At 44.1% G+C, this 21012-nt stretch overlaps 1 protein-coding gene across 4 annotated transcripts; it reads left to right on the forward strand.

Moving 5' to 3' along the window:
* The first annotated feature begins 1786 nt into the window (after positions 1–1786).
* On the forward strand, positions 1787–20731 carry LOC139584522 (uncharacterized). Of its 4 annotated transcripts, none has more exons than XM_071416487.1 (11): positions 1787–2086; positions 6282–6633; positions 7284–7377; positions 7841–7928; positions 8174–8498; positions 8711–8804; positions 8907–8994; positions 10132–10456; positions 16055–16148; positions 16247–16334; positions 18609–20731. In XM_071416487.1, the coding sequence occupies exons 2-11, from the start codon at positions 6354–6356 to the stop codon at positions 19215–19217; spliced, it is 2085 nt and encodes a 694-aa protein (XP_071272588.1). In that variant the 5' UTR covers positions 1787–2086; positions 6282–6353; the 3' UTR covers positions 19218–20731. The 4 variants fall into 4 exon arrangements, with proteins under 4 accessions (XP_071272588.1, XP_071272591.1, XP_071272590.1 ...); XM_071416490.1 differs by lacking the exon at positions 18609–20731 and adding an exon at positions 16714–16850; XM_071416488.1 differs by having other exon boundaries at positions 1950–2086; positions 6309–6633.
* Positions 20732–21012: the final 281 nt, after the last annotated feature.

Consider the following 21012-nt stretch of genomic DNA (forward strand, 5'->3'; position numbering starts at 1 on the left):
AGAAAAATTAACAAACTTAAAGAGTGTGCAATATAGAAGGACAGTCAGTGTACATTCTGAACCTTGGTTGGGGACAGTAGGTCACATGACCAAGGAGCTATTGAAATTATAAAGTTTGAAAAATTAATGTAAAATTGTGTGTGATGAAAATGGACAAACCAAAGGGTGTGCAATGTGTAGGCCAACTGAGTGTACATTCTGAACCTTATTTGAGTCCAGTAGGTCACATGATCAAGGAGCTGAAAACATAGAAAAATTCATGTAAAATCACCTGAGATGAAAATGGACGAACTAAAGGGTGTGCAATATAGAAGGGTAGTCGGTGTACATTCTTGTAGGGTTGTAGGTCACATGACCAAGGAGCTATTGAAATTAGAAACATTGAAAAACATTGAAAATGAATGTAAAATCATGTGAGATGAAAATGGACAAACAAACGATTGTGCTATATATATGGCTACTCAGTAGATATTCTGAAAGTAGTTTGAGGGTTGTAGGTCCTAAGACTAAGGTTATTGAATTTCAAAAATGAACAAACAAAAGGGTGTCCAATGTGTAGGCCCACTGAGTGTACGTTATGAACCTTGTTTGAGATGTAATTATAATTTTGTTATATAAGTTTGTAATTATTCGATTTATTGCCTACCTCATGCCTTTTGCACACATTGTATATAGATTCTCTTTTTTTTTCTACCATGTTATTGACTTGTTTATTGTTTACTCCATGTGTAACTCTGTGTTGTCTGTTCACACTGCTATGCTTTATCTTGGCCAGGTCGCAGTTGCAAATGAGAACTTGTTCTCAACTAGCCTACCTGGTTAAATAAAGGTGAAATAAAAAATTAAAAAAAATGTGTGAATTTAAAAATGTAAATAAATAATTTTAAATAGTGTGAGATGTAAACCGACAAAAAAATGTGTGCAATGTGTGTCTACACCATCGGGTTAGCTAGAACCAGTTTTGAAAGTTTTAGGAGTAATGGTCACTATGTTGATGGTCCCTAACTGCTGTTGGTGGATGTAAGGAAAACTACAGGCGAATAAACAGCCATCACCAACACAAAGAGGCTGCTGACAACATACAGACTTGAAATCATTAGCCACTCTAACAAATAGATCCCTAGTCACTTTATTAATGCCACTTTAATAATGAGGTTTACATATCATGTATTTCTCATCCCACATATGTATATACTGTATTTTAGACCATCTATTGCATCTTGCCTATGTCACTCGGTCATTGCTCATCCATATTTATATGTACATATTCTTATTCCATCTCTTTACTTAGATCTGTGTATTAGGTAGTTGTTGTGGAATTGTTGGATTACTTGTTAGATATTGTGTCACTGTAGTAACTAAAAGCACAAGCATTTCGCTACACTCGCACATCTGCTAACCATGTATGCGACCAATACAATTTGATTTGATTACTCCACTTTTGTTTTGAGCCGACATCACTGTCGGGCAGAACGGGGCAGCCGGCTCATGCCCGGGAGACAGCCCGCTTCCAAAACGAATGCAATCATCTTCCACGCGTTGCAAAGTACGCCTGCCCGGGCCAGATTAATATAATCCCCTCACTAGCCAGCTTGTTAAATAGAAGAAAAACGGCATAACATCTCGTTAAATGTTGTACAACCTGTTCTATTTGGTACCAACTCGAAATATCCCTAACACATGGACGAATTTACTGCGAGATGAAAGGATGAAATTGTTTTGATTGTTATTCTGTTAGTGGGTTGGGTTATCTGAGCTAGCTGCTTGCTACCAACACGTTAGCGGCCACTATCGCCTGCCTAGGCTACGAAAACGTTAGCTCCTAGCTAAACAACGAATCAAGCGCTGGCAAATCCAAAGTTCTTTGTTTCAACAAACTGCACCTTGAAGAGAAAAATATTATCAAACTCAACGAGATGCTGGCTGCAGGATAGCTACAACTACCTACTCAGCTATTCTTATAGTAAACTCACTGGATGGAAAGCTTTTGCACGGGCACGCTTCCTTCCTGTAAGTGTTCACTTCTCCATTCTTTAGCTGGCGCAAATGGTGGACCCACTTCACGTCACGGATAGCTCTTATAAAAGTGAGTAGCTAATGTTATTAGCTAATTTCCCTTGTCTCATTTAGTTAGCTGGCAGAAGGTAAATTGTAACGTGTGCAATTGCAGGTTGTTTTGCTAGTAAAGTCATTTATTACGTGGATTGTTTTTATCAGCTGTGCCTCCATCCGTTGTCGAGATCTATAGCTTGTTATAGACAAGGTGATTACAATACAGTGTGTTTTGTTTACGGTATCTGAAAAGGACGCCAAGAGGTTTTAATAGAACTCTGTTCCTCCAATGAGGTTATTTTCACAGGAAAAATAAATGCTGCCAAGGTTGCCTGGGAGTATTATTATTTTTTTTTTCACCTTTATTTATTTAACCAGGTAGGCCAGTTGAGAACAAGTTCTCATTTACAACTGCGACCTGGCCAAGATAAAGCAAAGCAGTGTGACACAAACAACAACACAGAGTTACACATGGAACAAACAAACGTACAGTCAATGACACAATAGAAAGTATTTATACAATGTGTGCAAATGAGGTAAGGCAATAAATAGGCCATAGTGGCGAAATAATTACAATTTAGCAATTAAACACTGGAGTGATAGATGTGCAGAAGATGAATGTGCAAGTAGAGATACTGGGGTGCAAAGGAGCAAAAAAATTATAATATGGGGATGAGGTAGTTGAGTGGGCTATTTATAGATGGGATATGTGCAATGATCTGTGAGCTGCTCTGACAGCTGATGCTTAAAGTTAGTGAGGGAGATATGCGTCTCCAGCTTCAGAGATTTTTTATTTTATTTTTGCAATTCGTTCCAGTCATTGGTAGCAGAGAACTGGAAGGAAAGCCAGCCAAAGGAGGACTTGGCTTTTGGGGTGATCAGTGAAATATACCTGCTGGAGTGCGTGCTACGGGTGGGTGCTGCTATGGTGACCAGTGAGCTGAGATAAGGCGGGGCTTTACCTAGCAAAGACTTATAGATGACCTGGAGTCAGTGGGTTTGGCGACGAATATGAAGCGAGGGCCAGCCAACGAGAGCATACAGGTCGCAGTGGTGGGTAGTATATGGGGCTTTGGTGACAAAACAGATGGCACTGTGATAGACTGCATACAATTTGCTGAGTAGTGTTGGAGGCTATTTTCTAAATGACATCGTCGAGGATCGGGAGGATAGTCAGTTTTACGAGGGTATGTTTGGCAGCATGAGTGAAGAATGCTTTGTTGTGAAATAGGAAGCCGATTCTAGATGTAATTTTGGATTGGAGATGCTTAACTTCTTACGGCTGAGATCGGCTGAGATCCCGTTAACGGGATCGACTTGACAACAGCCAGTGAAAGTGCAGGGCACAAAATTCAAACAACAGAAATCTCATAATTAAAATTCCTCAAACATACAAGTATTTTACACCATTTTAAAGATAAACTTGTTGTTAATCCCAAAACTGTGTCCGATTTCAAAAAGGCTTTACGACGAAAGCACACCATCTGATTATGTTAGGTCAGTACCTAGTCACAGAAAAACACAGCCATTTTTCCAGCCAAAGAGAGGAGTCACAAAAAGCAGAAATTGCGATAAAATGAATCACTAACCTTTGATGATCTTCATCAGATGACACTCATAGGACTTCATGTTACACAATACATTTATTTTTGTTCGATAAAGTTAAAATTTATATCCAAAAATCTTAGTTTACATTGGCACGTTATGTTCAGTAATGTTTTGCCTCCAAAACATCCGGTGATTTTGCAGAGAGCCACATCAATTTACAGAAATACTCATAATAAATATTGATAAAAGATACAAGTGTTTTACATGGAACTTTAGATAAACTTCTCCTTAATGCAACCGCTGTGTCAGATTTCATAACTTTACAGAAAAAGCACACCATGCAATAATCTGAGTACAGCGCTCAGAGACCAAAACAAGCCATACAGATACCCGCCATGTTGTGGACTCAACAGAAGTCAGAAGTAGTATTATAAATATTCACTTACCTTTGATGATCTTCATCAGAATGCACTCCCAGGAATCCCAGTTCCACAATAAATGTTTGTTTTGTTCGATAACGTCCATAATTTATGTCCAAATACCTCCTTTTTGTTTGCGCGTTTAGTTCCAAAATCCAAATTGATGACGTGCAGGCCAGACGAAAAGTCAAAAAATTCCATTACGGTTCGTAGAAACATGTCAAACGATGCATAGAATCAAGCTTTAGGATGTTTTTAACATAAATCTTCAATAATGTTTCAACCGGAGAATAACTTTGTCTGTAGAAATGCGATGGAACGCAGCTAACTCTCACGGGGGCGTGCCTGAGTGAGCTCGTGGCACTCTGCCAGAGCCCTGACTCAAACAGCTCCCATTCCCTCATCCTTCACAGTAGAAGAAGGTTCTAAAGACTGTTGAGGTTCACAAGGTTCTAAAGACTGTTGAAATCTAGTGGAAGCTTTAGGAAGTGCAATATGACCCCATAGACACTGTATATTGGATAGGCAAACCTACAAACCTCAGATTTCCCACTTCCTGGTTGGATTTTTTCTCAGGTTTTTGCCTGCCATATGAGTTCTGTTATACTCAGACATCATTCAAACAGTTGTAGACACTTCAGAGTGTTTTCTATCCAAATCTACTAATAATATGCATATCTTAGCTTCTGGGACTGAGTAGCAGGCAGTTTACTCTGGGCACCTTGTTCATCCAAGCTACTCAATACTGCCCCCAGCCATAAGAAGTTAATGTGAGTCTGGAAGGAGAGTTTACAGTCTAACCAGACACCTAGGTATTTGTAGTTGTCCACATATTCTAAGTCAGAACTGTCCAGAGTAGTGATGCTAGATGTGCGGGCATGTGTGGGCAGAGGTCGGTTGAAGAGCATGCATTTAGTTTTACTTGCATTTAAGAGCAGTTGGAGGCCACGGAAGGAGAGTTGTATGGCATTGAAGCTCATCTGGAGGTTAGTTAACACGGTGTCCAAAGAAGGGTCAGAAGTATACAGAATGGTGTCGTCTGCGTAGAGATGGATCAGAGAATCACCAGCACCAAGAGCGACATTGATGTATACAGAGGAAAGAGTCGGCACGAGAATTGAACCCTGTGGCAGCCCCATAGACTGCCAGAGGTCCGGACAACAGGCTCTGATTTGACACACTGAACTCTGTCTGAGAAGTAGTTGGTGAACCAGGCGAGGCAGTCATTTGAGAAACCAAGTCTGTTGAGTCTGCCGATAAGAATGCGGTGATTGACAGAGTCCAAAGCCTTGGCCAGGTTGATGAATACGACTGCACAGTATTGTCTTTTATCGATGGCGGTTATGTTATCGTTTAGGACCTTGAGCGTGGCTGAGGTGCACCAATTACCAGCACTGAAACCAGATTGCATAGCGGAGAAGGTACGGTGGGATTCGAAATGGTCGCTAATCTGTTTGTTAACTTGGCTTTCGAAGACCTTAGAAAGGCAGGGTAGGATAGATATAGGTCTGTAGCAGTTTGGGTCTAGAGTGTCTCCCCCTTTGAAGAGGGGGATGACCACGGCAGCTTTCCAATCTTTGGGGATCTCAGACAAAACAAAAGAGAGGTTGAACAGACTAGTAATAGGGGTTGCAACAATTGCGGCGGATCATTTTAGAAAGAGAGGGTCCAGATTGTCTAGCCCAGCTGATTTGTAGGGGTCCAGATTTTGCAGCTCTTTCAGACCATCCGCTATCTGGATTTGGGTGAAGGAGAAATGGTGGAGGCTTGGGCAAGTTGGTGTGGGGGGTGCAGAGCTGTTGACCGGGGTAGGGGTAGCCAGGTGGAAAGCATGGCCAGCCGTAGAAGAATGCTTATTGAAATTCTCAATTATAGTGGATTTATCGGTGGTGACAGTGTTTCCTAGCCTCAGTGCAGTGGGCAGCTGGGAGGAGGTGCTCTTATTCTCCAAGTATGTCAGGGTTGGTGTAGGAAATTGTATACACCAGTATACCACAACCAGGTTTATATCTATCTTTTAACGGTGCAGTGCAATTCTAAGGGGATTGGGTCTTGATAGAAAGCTGACAGCTGACCAGATTGCCAAAAAGTTGGAAAATCTGAAGACCAGATACCAGGTGAAGTGGGCTTGTGTTCTTAGAAGACTGAGATTTGGGACTTCTAAAAAAGTGTTTACTGATATTGTCAATATTTACTGATCATGAAGTCAAAACAAAAAAGCCTCATCCCAGCCATAGTCCCACTTTTGTATTTGTCTTTTAGGACTTAAAATACATTTTTCTTGGCAAGGACACTGTTGCTACCAGCATAGCCTCCTGGCCCTGGTTCCAATTTATGGGCGAGGCCATGGAAGGACGCCTCTTCAACAGCGCCCAAGTTTTGGCAGTGGCATCTTTGGCTGGTGAGGCTCCAGGTTCTTCCTCACCATTAACCAACGAGAGAGGACAGGGGGTTGACGGTGCTGACATTTTGGAGTTCTTGATCAAAACTGAGATGGAGGACAGTGTGGGGACAGAGAACTTGGAGGACAATGCAACAGTTAACACTGATGCAACTCAGACTGAGGGCCCTACTACTATGGGCTGGCGAAGAATTTCAGAATGCTCGTATAAAAGTAAGTGAGTTGGGGATACTCTGATTCTGTTGACCATTCAAATTATTTCTTCAACCTTAATTTGACCAGGAGGTCTGTTTAGTCCAGGGCTCTCCAACTCTGTTCCTGGAGAGCTACCATCCTATAGGTTTTCAGTCCAACCCCAGTTGTAACTAACCTGATTCAGTTCAACTAATTATTAGAATCAGGTGCCGTAGATTAGGATGGATTGGAGCAAAACCTACAGGACAGTAGCTTTCCAGGAAAGGGTTGGAGAACCCTGGTCTAGACTCTGGTCTTTTAAGGTTCCCTAGTGGCGCAGCGGTCTAAGGCACTGCAGCTCAGTGCTTGAGGCGTCACTACACACACCCCGGTTCAAATCCAGGCTGTATCATAACCGGCCGTGATTGGGAGTACCATAGGGTGGCACACAATTGGCCCAGCATCGTCCGGGTTTGGCCGGTGTGGGCCGTCTTTGTAAATAAGAATTTGTTCTTAACTGACTTGCCTAGTTAAATAAAGGTTAAATTCAAAAATAATAATTTAATTTAATTGTAGTTATTGGTTGTTTGCAAGCTTGCTGCAAAAAATGGTGTTATTTGATACATGGTAATATATGCTCAATCTGACGTACCTGATTCATATTACTGACATTGGTTCCTGCTTATCAGTGACAGAGCAGGAGACGGAGAGAATGATAAAGCTGCGTGCCGTGAATGAGGCTCTCTTCACAGGCAGAAAACATACTGCCAAGCCTGCCTGGAGGTGAGTATGTTTGGGAAGGACATATACAGACCATAGTTTGGCCCAGCACATCCTGTGATTATGTGTCCCAAATCCACCTCCAGCTCCTTTGCACTTATGTATGTCTAAAAGGACTGGATAGGTGTAAACAATATGGTGATAAGTCTTTCTAGCTCGACTTGGAGCTATTACCATATTGCTTATACCTATTTTATAATTTTGTTAACTGCCCTAAATGAGAATTAGTTTGCAAATTGTTGTCTTCGGCATTTTTGTTTGTCTCTCACAGGAGGCTGCTGAGAGGAGGACGGCTCATAATAAGGGCTGGAATGGAGTAAATGGAATGGTATCAAACACATAGAAACCATGTATTTGATGAGTTCGATTACCATTCCATTGATTTCGTTCCAGCCATTACTATGAGCCCGTCCTCCCCAATTAAGGTGCCACCAACCTCCTGCGTTGTCTCCATGTTTTCCTGCAGAGCTATTTTGAATGAGTTGGGCCTTCAGGGAAAGCTGACTACTGACCAGCTTGCCAAAAAGTGGGATAACCTCAAGAGGCGATATAAGGTAATGTGACAGTGACGGCAGTACTCAACTAGCGTATTTGTGTGTTTCATTTTCATTCTTGAATTATTTTGTGTAGTGTATAAGAAACATTCCCAAAGTTTCTTGAAGTTATTCTTGATCCACAATGTATCGCTCTCTCATCACCTCCTGCACACATCTCTTCTCACATCTCTTCTCTCTTCTCAATTCCACTCCACACTGCTTTGTCCACTGAACCCAGACACTGTGTTCCTCTTTTGGTGCAGGAGTTGAAATGTCCAGCCCGCAGCACGGAGAGCAACCCAAATTCCTGGCCCTGGTTCTACCGCATGAATGATGCCATGGAGGGACGATTCGCCGGCTGTGCCCCCATCCTGACGCCAGTAGTAGAGGAGGGTGATGAGGAGTTTGAGCCCTCTCCACCACCAAGGAAGAGGGCTCGTCGGACGCCAGGGAGGGGGGGGATGTCTGAGTTCTTGACAGAGTCTGAGATGGATGAGCTGGTGGAAACGGAGGAGAGGAATGGAGCAGCCGTCTTCCAAGGGGCCACCATAGGGGAGTATCACACAGCCACAGAATTCTCATATAAGCGTAAGTGATGAAGTTTTGCCTTTCAAAGGGACTATTTGCTCAAAATACAAATCAATATGATTTTCCACTTTCTTGGAATGGTATGGGTCGACCCAGACAGTTTTTAAAGTGCATGTTTGAGTTATTGGCAATAAGCTAACTAGCAACAAGTTACTTCGATAACAATTCTTTGTGAAGAATAACGCTAGTTGTTATATTTGCTTGATTTACAGTGACTGAGGAGGACACCAAGAGATTGATAGAGCTGCGTGCTTCCAATGAGGCTCTTTTCACAGGGAAGAGAAATACTGCCAAGCCTGCCTGGAGGTAAGTTAGCTTGTGTTGGAAGAAACTATTTGGCTAAATAAAAATGTGATCTTTCCAGTCAATGTACTCAGTTTATTTTATACCTCCATTATTTCTCTGTAGGGCTATAGTAAAAGAGATGGGCCTCGCAGGAAAGTTGTCTGCTGACCAGGTTGCCAAAAAGTGGGACAACCTGAAGACAAAATTCAAGGTATTGTAACTAGTGTGTGTCCATGTACATTTTGTCCATTATTTTTCTCACCCTGTTTATCAGGGGCTGTGTGTGTACTTGCACATGTACACTGAGTGTACAAAACATTAGTAACACTTTACCTAATATTGAGTTTCACCCTCTTTTGGCCTCAGAACGGCCCCAATTCATCAGGGCATGGACTCTACAAAGTGTCAAAAGTGCTCCACAGGGATGCTGGCCCATGTTGACTCCAATGCTTCCCATAGTTGTGTCAAGTTGTCTGGATGTCCTTTTGGTGGTAGACCATTCTTTTTATATATATATTTATTTTTTATTTTTATTATATATATTTCTTTACTCCCTTTTTCTCCCCAATTTTGTGGTATCCAATTGGTAGTTAGTCTTGTCTCATCGCTGCAACTCCCGTATGGACTCTGGAGAGGCGAATGTCAAGAGCCGTGCGTCCTCCGAAACACAACCCAACCAAGCCGCACTGCTTCTTGACACAATGCCAACTTAACCCGGAAGCCAGCCACACCAATGTGTCGGGGGAAACACCGTACACCTGGTGTCAGCGTGCACTGCGCCCAGCCCGCCACAGGAGTAGCTAGTGCGCGATGGGACAAGGACATCCCTGCCGGCCAAACCCTCCCCTAACCCAGACAATGCTGGGCCAATTGTGCGCCGCCCCATGGGCCTCCCTGTCGCAGCCGGCTGTGACAGGTGGTGGACCATTCTTGATACATACGGGAAACTGTTGAGCGTGAAAAACCCAGTGGCGTTGCAGATCTTGACACACTCAAACCGGTGTGACTGACACCTACTACCATACCTCGTTCAAAGGCACTTTTGTCTTGCGCATTCACCCTTTGAATGGCACATGTACATAATCCATGTCTCAAAGTTTAAAAATAATTATTTAACCTGTCTCCTCCCCTTCATCTACACTGTTTGAAGTGGATTTAACAGGTGACATCAATAAGGGAACATAGCTTTCACCTGGATTCCCCTTGTCAGTCTCATGGAAAGAGGTGTCCCTAATGTTTTGTACAGTCAGTGTATATGTACATGGATGCTCGTATGTGGGACCAGAAGATGGATAGGTCACACTAAGTGATATCTTCTAATAAGTTTATATCTTCTCTTATCCCTTAGGACTTGAAGTATCCGCCGCGTGGCATGGAGAACCAGAGCACCCCTGCCTCCTGGCCTTGGTTCCAACTCATGAATGATGCCTTCGAGGGCCGACTGGCCGCGAGAGCCCCCAAAATAACTCCCATATGGATGAGCGAGGAAGACTACTTGTTTGTATCCTCGCCAATGCCTACAGAGAGAGACCCGTGTCCCATGCCAGAAAGGAGTGAGATTTCTGAGCTGGAAGAGGGAATGAGACCAGAGGGGACAGAGGTGGATGGAACGGTTACGTTCTTAGACGCCAGTGGAGAGGAGTGCCCCACACCTGTGGAATTCTCCTATAAAAGTCAGTGTCATTCCTTCATTCTTCATGTCTCTGAATGTTCTTTTCAAGGAGGATAAAATATACTTTTAGAAGTCAAATTTCATGAGTTAAAAATTGATTAATGTTCTCAGGTGTATATGAACTAGGGCTGTCCCCAACTAAAATAAATCTTGGTCGAACGAGAGTAGTCTTTTCTTTTGAGCAATCGATTGGTCGAAATGTAAAAACATGTACTTTTCCATATATAGACACACCCTATATGTTTTAATAAAATCAACTACATGTACTGAGCTTGTCTGATGCTTTAAGCTTGCTGTTTTATTAAATAATTAAGTCACACAAATGACTCAAGGGAGCCAGAGATCAAGATAGCCTAACCAGAAGGGGGAAAAAATTACTTTTCCCGATCTTCCTCCTCCCGCTGCCGCTGAAGTTGCCGGTAATAGGCGACACCAGGGGTCGGCAACCTTTTTCCATTTGGAGTGACAATTTATCTTACCATTTCTATCCATCTGTGTGCCAGTTATGATTTTCTTTTTTTCCCTTTTTCTTTTAAAAAATGTTATCCCATTTTCTCCCCAATTTTCGTGGTATCCAATCGCTAGTAATTACTATCTTGTCTCATCGCTACAACTCCCGTACGGGCTCGGGAGAGACGAAGGTCGAAAGCCATGCGTCCTCCGAAGCACAACCCAACCAAGCCGCACTGCTTCTTAACACAGCGCGCCTCCAACCCGGAAGCCAGCCGCACCAATGTGTCGGAGGAAACACCGTGTACCTGGCCCCCTTGGTTAGCGCGCACTGCGCCCGGCCCGCCACAGGAGTCGCTGGAGCGCGATGAGACAAGGATATCCCTACCGGCCAAACCCTCCCTAACCCGGCCAAACCCTCCCTAACCCGGACGACGCTATGCCAATTGTGCGTCGCCCCACGGACCTCCCGGTCGCGGCCGGCTGCGACAGAGCCTGGGCGCGAACCCAGAGACTCTGGTGGCGCAGCTAGCACTGCGATGCAGTGCCCTAGACCACTGCGCCACCCGGGAGGCCCCCAGTTATGATTTTCATTTGCACATTTTTGTGGAACAGTTTCATTTAATTTATAGTCTTTTGTATCTCAAAATCATGGTAATGTGGTTAATCTAAATTCTAGCTAACAAACAAATAAAAACATGGTAGCCTGCAGGTAGAAAATATCCTGATAAATATACTATAAATCACATTGGCTACGCATGGCTGTCTGCAACGAACTTGAAACATATATCAACTGTGTCCGGCCCAAAGCCCACGCTAGCAAATTTTCAACATTGTATAAAAAATACTGGGCCCTCAGTTTCCCACACCAGTGAGCTTAGGACAGACACGGCTGTAGGCTATTTGTGCAAGGGATAATAAGTCATCAAGTATTTTGAAGTTTACACTGGATCAGAGCATTACATTTTTCCCATTCAGGCCGAGTGGTTATCAAAAGGGAGAGAGCTGGAAATATTTGTCAAATACATTGAGGAACTATTCTCATTCTCAATGGAATCTAAAAGAGTTGCTGTTTGAGTTGAAGACATTTTTAATTTGAGAAGCTCCACAGCTCAATAGTGGTAGTGAGTTAAGACAATCAGAAATACTATCCAACATCCCCAAATATGCACATTTATAGGCCTACATTTGCGCACAAGTCAGGTAGCCTAGGCCTACTTCTATATGCGTAATCAGGTGCACGTCCTTACTCAACATTGACAGGAGCACTCCAAACAAAAGACAATGGGAAAAAAATGGACAACTTGTAAATGTTAAGAAATAAACCAAAACTTTCTCACAAGTGTAGCATAGGTTGTGAGCTCTGCAAACAACGTTTCCACTCCGACAATGAGAGCGCTTCACGACTGTAATAATAATATTGAATGCATGAACAGAAATTACCGTAACCAAACAAATCTAATTGTAGATTAGAAATTATGTGAATTAAAGTAAATGTAGGTTACTACTGGTGATTATATGTAATGGGGAATTGATAGACACTAACAATCAAAAGGGCAAACAATTCACACAAGGAAGTTATGAAACAATAAATGTGCACGAAATGACGGGAGAGACGTGCTTTGTGCATCTTAGCCACACTCCCCTTTTCCTTGGATAGTGGCATCCCCGCGGCTTCCTCAATGGATTTAGTCCACTGAGACCGGCGCGAATCAGACATGTCAAGTGTGCCATGAAAAAATCGATATATTTGCGACTGCTCAACGTAGGCTCTTGGCCGGCCGAGATTTTATATCGACCAAACAATCAACCAGTTGACTAAATGCGGTCAGCCTTAATATGAACCATATACAATGCCTTCAGAAAGTATTACTCCTTCAATTATTCCACATTTTGTCATTACATTCTGAATTCAATATTGATTCATATTTTTTTTATCACCCACCTACACACAATACCTTATAATGAAGAGTGAAAATATGTTTAGAAACTTTTGCAAATGTATTAAAAATAAAATACAGATCTAATTTACATAAGAATTCACACCCATGAATACTTTGGCTGAGATTACAGCATGAATTGTCTTGTACAGTGCATTCGGAAAGTATTCAGACCCCTTGACTTTTTCCACATTTTGTTACATTTTAGAATAAGGCTGTAATGTATTACATTTAAATGTTTTCCTCATCAATCTACACAAAATACCAAATCATGAAAACCGGTTTCAACATTTTTGCAAATGTATATATAAAAAAAAAATGTTTTTAAACATACCTTATTTACATAAGTATTCAGACCTTTTGCTATTAGACTCAAAATTGAGCTCAGGTGCATCCTGTTTCCATTGATCATCCTTGAGAAGTTTCAACAACTTGATTGGAGTCCACCTGTGGTAAATTCAATTGATTGGACATGATTTGGAAAGGCACACACCTGTCTATATAAGGTCCCACAGTTGACAGTGCATTTCAGCAAAAACCAAGCCATGAGGTCAAAGGAATTGGCCGTAGAGCTCCGAGACAGGATTGTGCCGAGGCACAGATCTGGGGAAGGGTACCAAAAGAATGGCTGCAGCTGTGAAGGTCCCGAAGGACACAGTGGCCTCCAACATTCTTAAATGGAAGAATTTTGGAACCACCAAGACACTTCCTAGAGCTGGCCGCCTGGCCAAACTGAGAAATTGGGGGAGAAGGGCCTTGGTCAGGGAGGTGACCAAGAACCTGATGGTCACTCTGACAGAGCTCCAGAGTTCCTCTGTGGAGATGGGAGAACCTTTCAGAAGGACAACCATCTCTGCAGCACTCAACCAATCAGACCTTTATGGTAGAGTGCCCAGAGAATCCACTCCTTGGTAAAAGGCACATGACAGCCCACTTGGAGTTTGCCAAAAGGCACCTAAAGACTCTCAGACCATGAGAAACAAGATTCTCTGTTCTGATGAAACCAATATTGAACTCTTTGGCCTGAATGCCAAGTGTCACTTCTGAAGGAAACCTGGCACCATCCCAATGGTGAAGCATGGTGGTGGCAGCATCATGCTGTGGGGATGTTTTTCAGCGGCAGGGACTGGGATACTATTCAGGATCGAGGGAAAGATGAACAGAGCAAAGTACAGAGAGATCCTTGATGAAAACCTGCTTCAAGGCACTCAGGACCTCAGACTGGGGTGAACGTACACCTTCCAACAGGACAACAACCCTAAGCACACAGCCAAGACAATGCAGGAGTGGCTTCAGGACAAGTCTCTGAATGTCCTTGAGTGGCCCAGCCAGAGCCCGGACTTGAACCCGATCTCTGGAGAGACCTGAAAATAGCTGTGCTCCGACGCTCCCCATCCAACCTGACAAAGCTTGAGAGGATCTGCAGAGAAGAATGGGAGAAATTCCCCAAATACAGGTGTGCCAAGCTTGTAGTGTCATACCCAAGAAAACTCGAGCCTGTAATCGCTGCCAAAGGTCCTTCAACAAAGTACTGAGTAAAAGGTCTGATATTTCCATATTTAAAACATTTGCAAAGATTTTTTATTTTTTTTAACTGTTTTTGCTTTTTCATTATGGGGTATTGTGTGTAGATTGAGAGGGGAAAACAATTTAATCAATTTTAGAGTAAGGCTGTAACCTAACAAAATGTGGAAAAAGTCAAGGGGTCTTTTCCGAATGCACTGTTTGCTTGTATTTGGTATTTTATTAGGATCCCCATTAGCTGTTGCAAAAGCAGCAGCTACTCTTCCTGGGGTCCACACAAAACATGAAACATAATGACATAACACAGAACATCAATAGACAAGAACAGCTCAAAGACAGAACTACATAAAAAAAAATGTTTACACATAGCCTACATATCAATGCATACAAACAAACTATCTAGGTCAAATATCTGCATTTGAGGATTTTCTCAAGCTATAAGTTGGGTGGGGAGTGTGGGAGAACAGCAATCTTTAAGTCTTTCCAAAGATTTTCAATTGGATTCAAGTCTGAACTTTGGCTGGGCCACTCAAGCGCTTTCACATTTCGGTTCTGAAGCCATTCCAGGGTTGCTTTGGCTGTATGCTTGGGGTCATTGTCCTGTTGGAACGTAAATCTTTGCCTCAGTCTAAGGTCATTTGCACTCTGAAGCAGGTTCTCGTCAAGGATTTGCCTGTATTTGGCTCCATTCATTGTTCCCTCTATCCTTACCAGTCTCCTAGTCCCTGCCGCTGAAAAGCATCCCCATAGCATGATGCTGCCACCATGCTTCATGATTTGGATGGTGTTCAGACCGGTGACCAGCTGTGCCTGGTTTTCTCCAGACAGTGCTTTGCATTCAGGCCAAATGGTTACAATTGTCTCATCAGATCATATAATCTTTTGCCTTATGCGCCGAGTTTTTTACATGCCTTTTTGCAAACTTCAGGTTGCCATGTGGCTTTTTTTCAGGAGTGGCTTCCTTCTGGCCACTCTTCCATAAAGTCCAGATTGGTGAAGTGTTATAGAGATTGTTGTCCTTCTGGCCAGTTCTCCCATCTCAGCCAAGGAACTCTGTAGTTCTGTCAGAGTGGCCATTAGGTTCTTGGTCATCTCCCTGACCAAGGTCTTTCTTGCCTGGTTGCTCAGTTTAGTCAGATGGCCAGCTCTAGGCAGAGTAGATCCACATTTGTTCAATTTCCCAATGATGGAGACCACTGTGCTGTTGGAATCTTTCAACACTCTAGAAATAGTTTTACACCCTTCCCCAGATATATGCCTCATCACCTCTATTTCAGAGTTCTACAGCCAGTTCCTTGGACTTCATGGTATAGTTTCTGCTCTGACATGCACTGTAAACTATGGGACCTTATATAGACAGGTGTTTTCTTTCTAATTCATCTCCAAACAATCCAATTGGCCACAGGTGGACTCCAATCACATTGTAGCGACGTCTCAAAGATGATAAAAGGAAATTGGATGCACCTGAGCTCAATCTGGAGTAAAGGGGTGTGAATACTTATTTAAATGAGATTTCTGTATTTCATGATGTGTGAGAGAAAGAAAATCTATTTTGAATTCAGGCTGTAACAACAAAATGTGGAATAAGTCAAGGGGTATGATTACTTTCTGAAGGCACTGTAGGCAACAATCAAGAAAAACATTTTGGCAAAGAAATAGAAACTTTATTTTTGTTTTGATGACAGTGACAGAGCAGGATACGAGGAGGCTGATTAAGTTGCGTGCGGCCAATGAAGTTCTCTTCACTGGGAGGCGAAATGCTGCCAAGGCTGCATGGAAGTGAGTAGGATTTAGTATGAAAGTAAATGTCAATGACGAAGCACTAAAGTCAGATATGCATAATCAACACTGATCACATTGGTTATTTTTGTGTGCAGGGCCATTTTAAAAGAGTTGGGTCTCCTGGGAAAGGTGTCAACTTACCAGGTGGCCAAGAAGTGGGACAACTTAAAAAGAAGATATAAGGTAAACTTATATGGGTGAACAGGGCTCCGGGCAGCCGAGCGGAAATGGAGGAAAACTCGCCTCCCTGCGGACCTGGCATCCTTTCACTCCCTCCTCTCTACATTCTCCTCTTCTGTCTCTGCTGCTAAAGCCAATTTCTACCACTCTAAATTCCAAGCATCTGCCTCTAACCCTAGGAAGCTCTTTGCCACCTTCTCCTCCCTCCTGAATCCTCCTCCCCCTCCTCCCCCCTCCTCCCTCTCTGCTGATGACTTTGTCAACCATTTTGAAAAGAAGGTCGACGACATCCGATCCTCGTTTGCTAAGTCAAACGACACCGCTGGTTCTGCTCACACTGCCCTACCCTGTGCTTTGACCTCTTTCTCCCCTCTCTCTCCAGATGAAATCTCGCGCCTTGTGACGGCCGGCCGCCCAACAACCTGCCCGCTTGACCCTATCCCCTCCTCTCTTCTCCAGACCATTTCCGGAGACCTTCTCCCTTACCTCACCTCGCTCATCAACTCATCCTTGACCGCTGGCTACGTCCCTTCCGTCTTCAAGAGAGCGAGAGTTGCACCCCTTCTGAAAAAACCTACACTCGATCCCTCCGATGTCAACAACTACAGACCAGTATCCCTTCTTTCTTTTCTCTCCAAAACTCTTGAACGTGCCGTCCTTGGCCAGCTCTCCTGCTATCTCTCTCAGAATGACCTTCTTGATCCAAATCAGTCAGGTTTCAAGACTAGTCATTCAACTGAGACTGCTCTTCTCTGTGTCACGGAGGCGCTCCGCACTGCTAAAGCTAACTCTCTCTCCTCTGCTCTCATCCTTCTAGACCTATCGGCTGCCTTTGATACTGTGAACCATCAGATCCTCCTCTCCACCCTCTCCGAGCTGGGCATCTCCGGCGCGGCCCACGCTTGGATTGCGTCCTACCTGACAGGTCGCTCCTACCAGGTGGCGTGGCGAGAATCTGTCTCCGCACCACGTGCTCTCACCACTGGTGTCCCCCAGGGCTCTGTTCTAGGCCCTCTCCTATTCTCGCTATACACCAAGTCACTTGGCTCTGTCATATCCTCACATGGTCTCTCCTATCATTGCTATGCAGACGACACACAATTAATCTTCTCCTTTCCCCCCTCTGATAACCAGGTGGTGAATCGCATCTCTGCATGTCTGGCAGACATATCAGTGTGGATGACGGATCACCACCTCAAGCTGAACCTTGGCAAGACGGAGCTGCTCTTCCTCCCGGGGAAGGACTGCCCGTTCCATGATCTCGCCATCACGGTTGACAACTCCATTGTGTCCTCCTCCCAGAGTGCTAAGAACCTTGGCGTGATCCTGGACAACACCCTGTCGTTCTCAACTAACATCAAGGCGGTGACCCGTTCCTGTAGGTTCATGCTCTACAACATTCGCAGAGTACGACCCTGCCTCACGCAGGAAGCGGCGCAGGTCCTAATCCAGGCACTTGTCATCTCCCGTCTGGATTACTGCAACTCGCTGTTGGCTGGGCTCCCTGCCTGTGCCATTAAACCCCTACAACTCATCCAGAACGCCGCAGCCCGTCTGGTGTTCAACTTTCCCAAGTTCTCTCACGTCACCCCGCTCCTCCGCTCTCTCCACTGGCTTCCAGTTGAAGCTCGCATCCGCTACAAGACCATGGTGCTTGCCTACGGAGCTGTGAGGGGAACGGCACCCCCGTACCTTCAGGCTCTGATCAGGCCCTACACCCAAACAAGGGCACTGCGTTCATCCACCTCTGGCCTGCTCGCCTCCCTACCTCTGAGGAAGTACAGTTCCCGCTCAGCCCAGTCAAAACTGTTCGCTGCTCTGGCACCCCAATGGTGGAACAAACTCCCTCACGACGCCAGGTCAGCGGAGTCAATCACCACCTTCCGGAGACACCTGAAACCCCACCTCTTTAAGGAATACCTAGGATAGGATAAAGTAATCCTTCTAACCCCCCCCCCCCTTAAAAGAGTTAGATGCAAGTGGTTGTTCCACTGGATATCATAAGGTGAATGCACCAATTTGTAAGTCGCTCTGGATAAGAGCGTCTGCTAAATGACTTAAATGTAAATGTAAATGTAAACTGTCAAGTGTTTCCGGCAAATTTCTGCAACATGAAATAATCAAAGTGTAAGTAGATCAAATCAGAATGTTTATATTGAAGGACCAATCCTTAATAATGTCCATGCATTGCTCAAACACTTTCACCCATCTGAAATCTGTTCTGTTGTTTGTATTCTACACTGTGGTCACACTTGTCCCCTGTTGTTCCCTGAACAGGACTTGAAGTACCCTCCTGTGGGCATGGAGAGCATAGCAGACAACGCTGCTTCCTGGCCATGGTTCTACCTCATGAATGAGGCCATGGAGGGCCGCCTTGCTGCCAGCGGACCTGTCTTGACCCCTATAACGGAGGGTGATGACCCCGAGCCTTCCCCTTCACAGTCCTCTCGAAATAGAGGATGCCCGTTGCTGGAAAAGGATGACATCACACTGGAGTACGAACAAGAGATTTATGTGGACCCCACCATAGAGGAGTGCCACCGGGCCACAGCGGAGTGCGAGAGTGCACTGATAGAGGAGAGGTTGGGTAGGGGGCCAGCAGGGGGCACTGCTGCTCAGAAGTCTGTGACACTGGAGAGAGAGTGGGAGATGGTGGAGAGGGAGAGGGCAGCGATAGAGGGGGATAGAGCGGCGGTAGACAGAGAGCGGCAGTGGCTGGAGAGCGAGAGAGCCAACTTGGCAAGAGACAGGATGCTGTTGGAACAGGACATGGCGGCATTGGGTAGAGAGAGAGAGGCCTTTGAGAGCCAAAGGGCAGCAGTGGTGATGAACAGTGCTACAGGGGTGCACACTGGACACGTCAACCACTGTGGGATGGGGATGTAGACTTATGGTATTAACTGCCTTGGAAGCCAAGGACTGATTAAGAGCCTTCAAGTTATTTAGAGAAGACTTTTCAGCATGTTTTCACCTTATTGGCTCGAGATTAATCAAATCAAATTTATTTATATAGCCCTTCTTACGTCAGCTGATATCTCAAAGTGCTGTACCTAGCCTAAAACCCCAAACAGCAAGCAATGCAGGTGTAGAAGCACGGTGGCTAGGAAAAGCTCCCTAGAAAGGCCAAAACCTAGGAAGAAACCTAGAGAGGAACCAGGCTATGAGGGGTGGCCAGTCCTCTTCTGGCTGTGCCGGGTGGAGATTATAACAGAACATGGCCAAGATGTTCAAATGTTCATAAATGACCAGCATGGTCAAATAATAATAATCACAGTAGTTGTCGAGGGTGCAGCAAGTCAGCACCTCAGGAGTAAATGTCAGTTGGCTTTTCATAGCCGATCATTAAGAGTATCTCTACCGCTACTGCTGTCTCTAGAGAGTTGAAAACAGCAGGTCTGGGACAGGTAGCACGTCCGGTGAACAGGTCAGGGTTCCATAGCCGCAGGCAGGACAGTTGAGACTGGAGCAGCAGTACGGCCAGGTGGACTGGGGACAGCAAGGAGTCATCATGCCAGGTAGTCCTGAGGCATGGTCCTAGGGCTCAGGTCCTCCGAGAGAGAGAGAGAGAGAGAGAAAGAAAGAGAGAGAGAAAGAAAGAGAGAATTAGAGAGCATACTTAAATTCACACAGGACACCGGATAACAGGAGAAGTACTCCAGATATAACACTGACCCTAGCCCCCCGACACATAAACTACTGCAGCATAAATACTGGAGGCTGAGACAGGAGGGGTCAGGAGACACTGTGGCCCCATCCGATGATACCCCCGGACAGGGCCAAATAGGCAGGATATAACCCCACCCACTTTGCCAAAGCACAGCCCCCACACCACTAATAAATGTTTTACACTCACAAGAGAACGTGCTTTCTTTGATTTGTGATTGATACATTCCGAACATCTAAACGTAATGGTTTATTAAACTAACCAGTGACAGAGACTTCAATCTGTAACATTGTGGACTTGTTTTAAATGTAATTTGAGAATTTCTCTTTCTTTTGACAGAACAGGCTAATGATGTCATGTAACCCTTAAAGTGTTTGTGGTGTGACTCATTATCTCAATGACCTCATCCTGTCTTTTCAGTCTCGGTTGCAATTATATTGTAATATAAGACAAAATTAGCACCATAAGTGAGAGAACTGAATTTGTTATAGAAGTGTTAACTTTTTATGTACTGACTACTTTTCTCTAATGTGAAAGCTGTTTCCATTTTCAAACAATGAATATGCTATAAATTACTTCCAAAAAAGTATGGAAGTGAAATATTGTTTGAGAAATCAAATCACAGTATGACCAAAGCTCAAGTGAGAAATGTGACGGAATATATTTTTTGAGGAAATAGTACCCGCTCAACAATTGTGTATAGCCTACAATAAAAAGGACCATACTCTGCTCATGATTTTCTTATCGGATCTGTACAAATGTAGAGGACTAGGGGCTAAAATCAATGGATGGTTAGGTTTGAACGCAACAGCTATTTTATTTAACCTTTATTTAACTCAATATAGTAATGCATGGAATGAAATATGTTTGTATCCAGATGCCCTTTGTAGCCAGCTGAAGAAGCTTTGCTAGGAGAATCTCCAGGTGGACTTCATAAAGTCCTTGTCTAACCCGCTCCACTGGCACGGACAGTGTGCCAAGTGCTGGGACAAGTCCTTCTTTTTTCACGGACCTGGA

Source organism: Salvelinus alpinus, chromosome 9 (assembly GCF_045679555.1).
Source record: "Salvelinus alpinus chromosome 9, SLU_Salpinus.1, whole genome shotgun sequence".
Taxonomy (NCBI): domain Eukaryota; kingdom Metazoa; phylum Chordata; class Actinopteri; order Salmoniformes; family Salmonidae; genus Salvelinus; species Salvelinus alpinus.

Coding starts and splice junctions, on each gene's coding strand:
- LOC139584522 (XM_071416487.1), top strand. CDS start 6,354: ATGGGCGAGGCCATGGAAGGACGCCTCTTCAACAGCGCCCAAGTTTTG. Junction 8,805..8,906: donor ACTGCCAAGCCTGCCTGGAG/GTAAGTTAGCTT, acceptor ATTTCTCTGTAG/GGCTATAGTAAAAGAGATGG. Junction 10,457..16,054: donor TGTGGAATTCTCCTATAAAA/GTCAGTGTCATT, acceptor TTTTGATGACAG/TGACAGAGCAGGATACGAGG.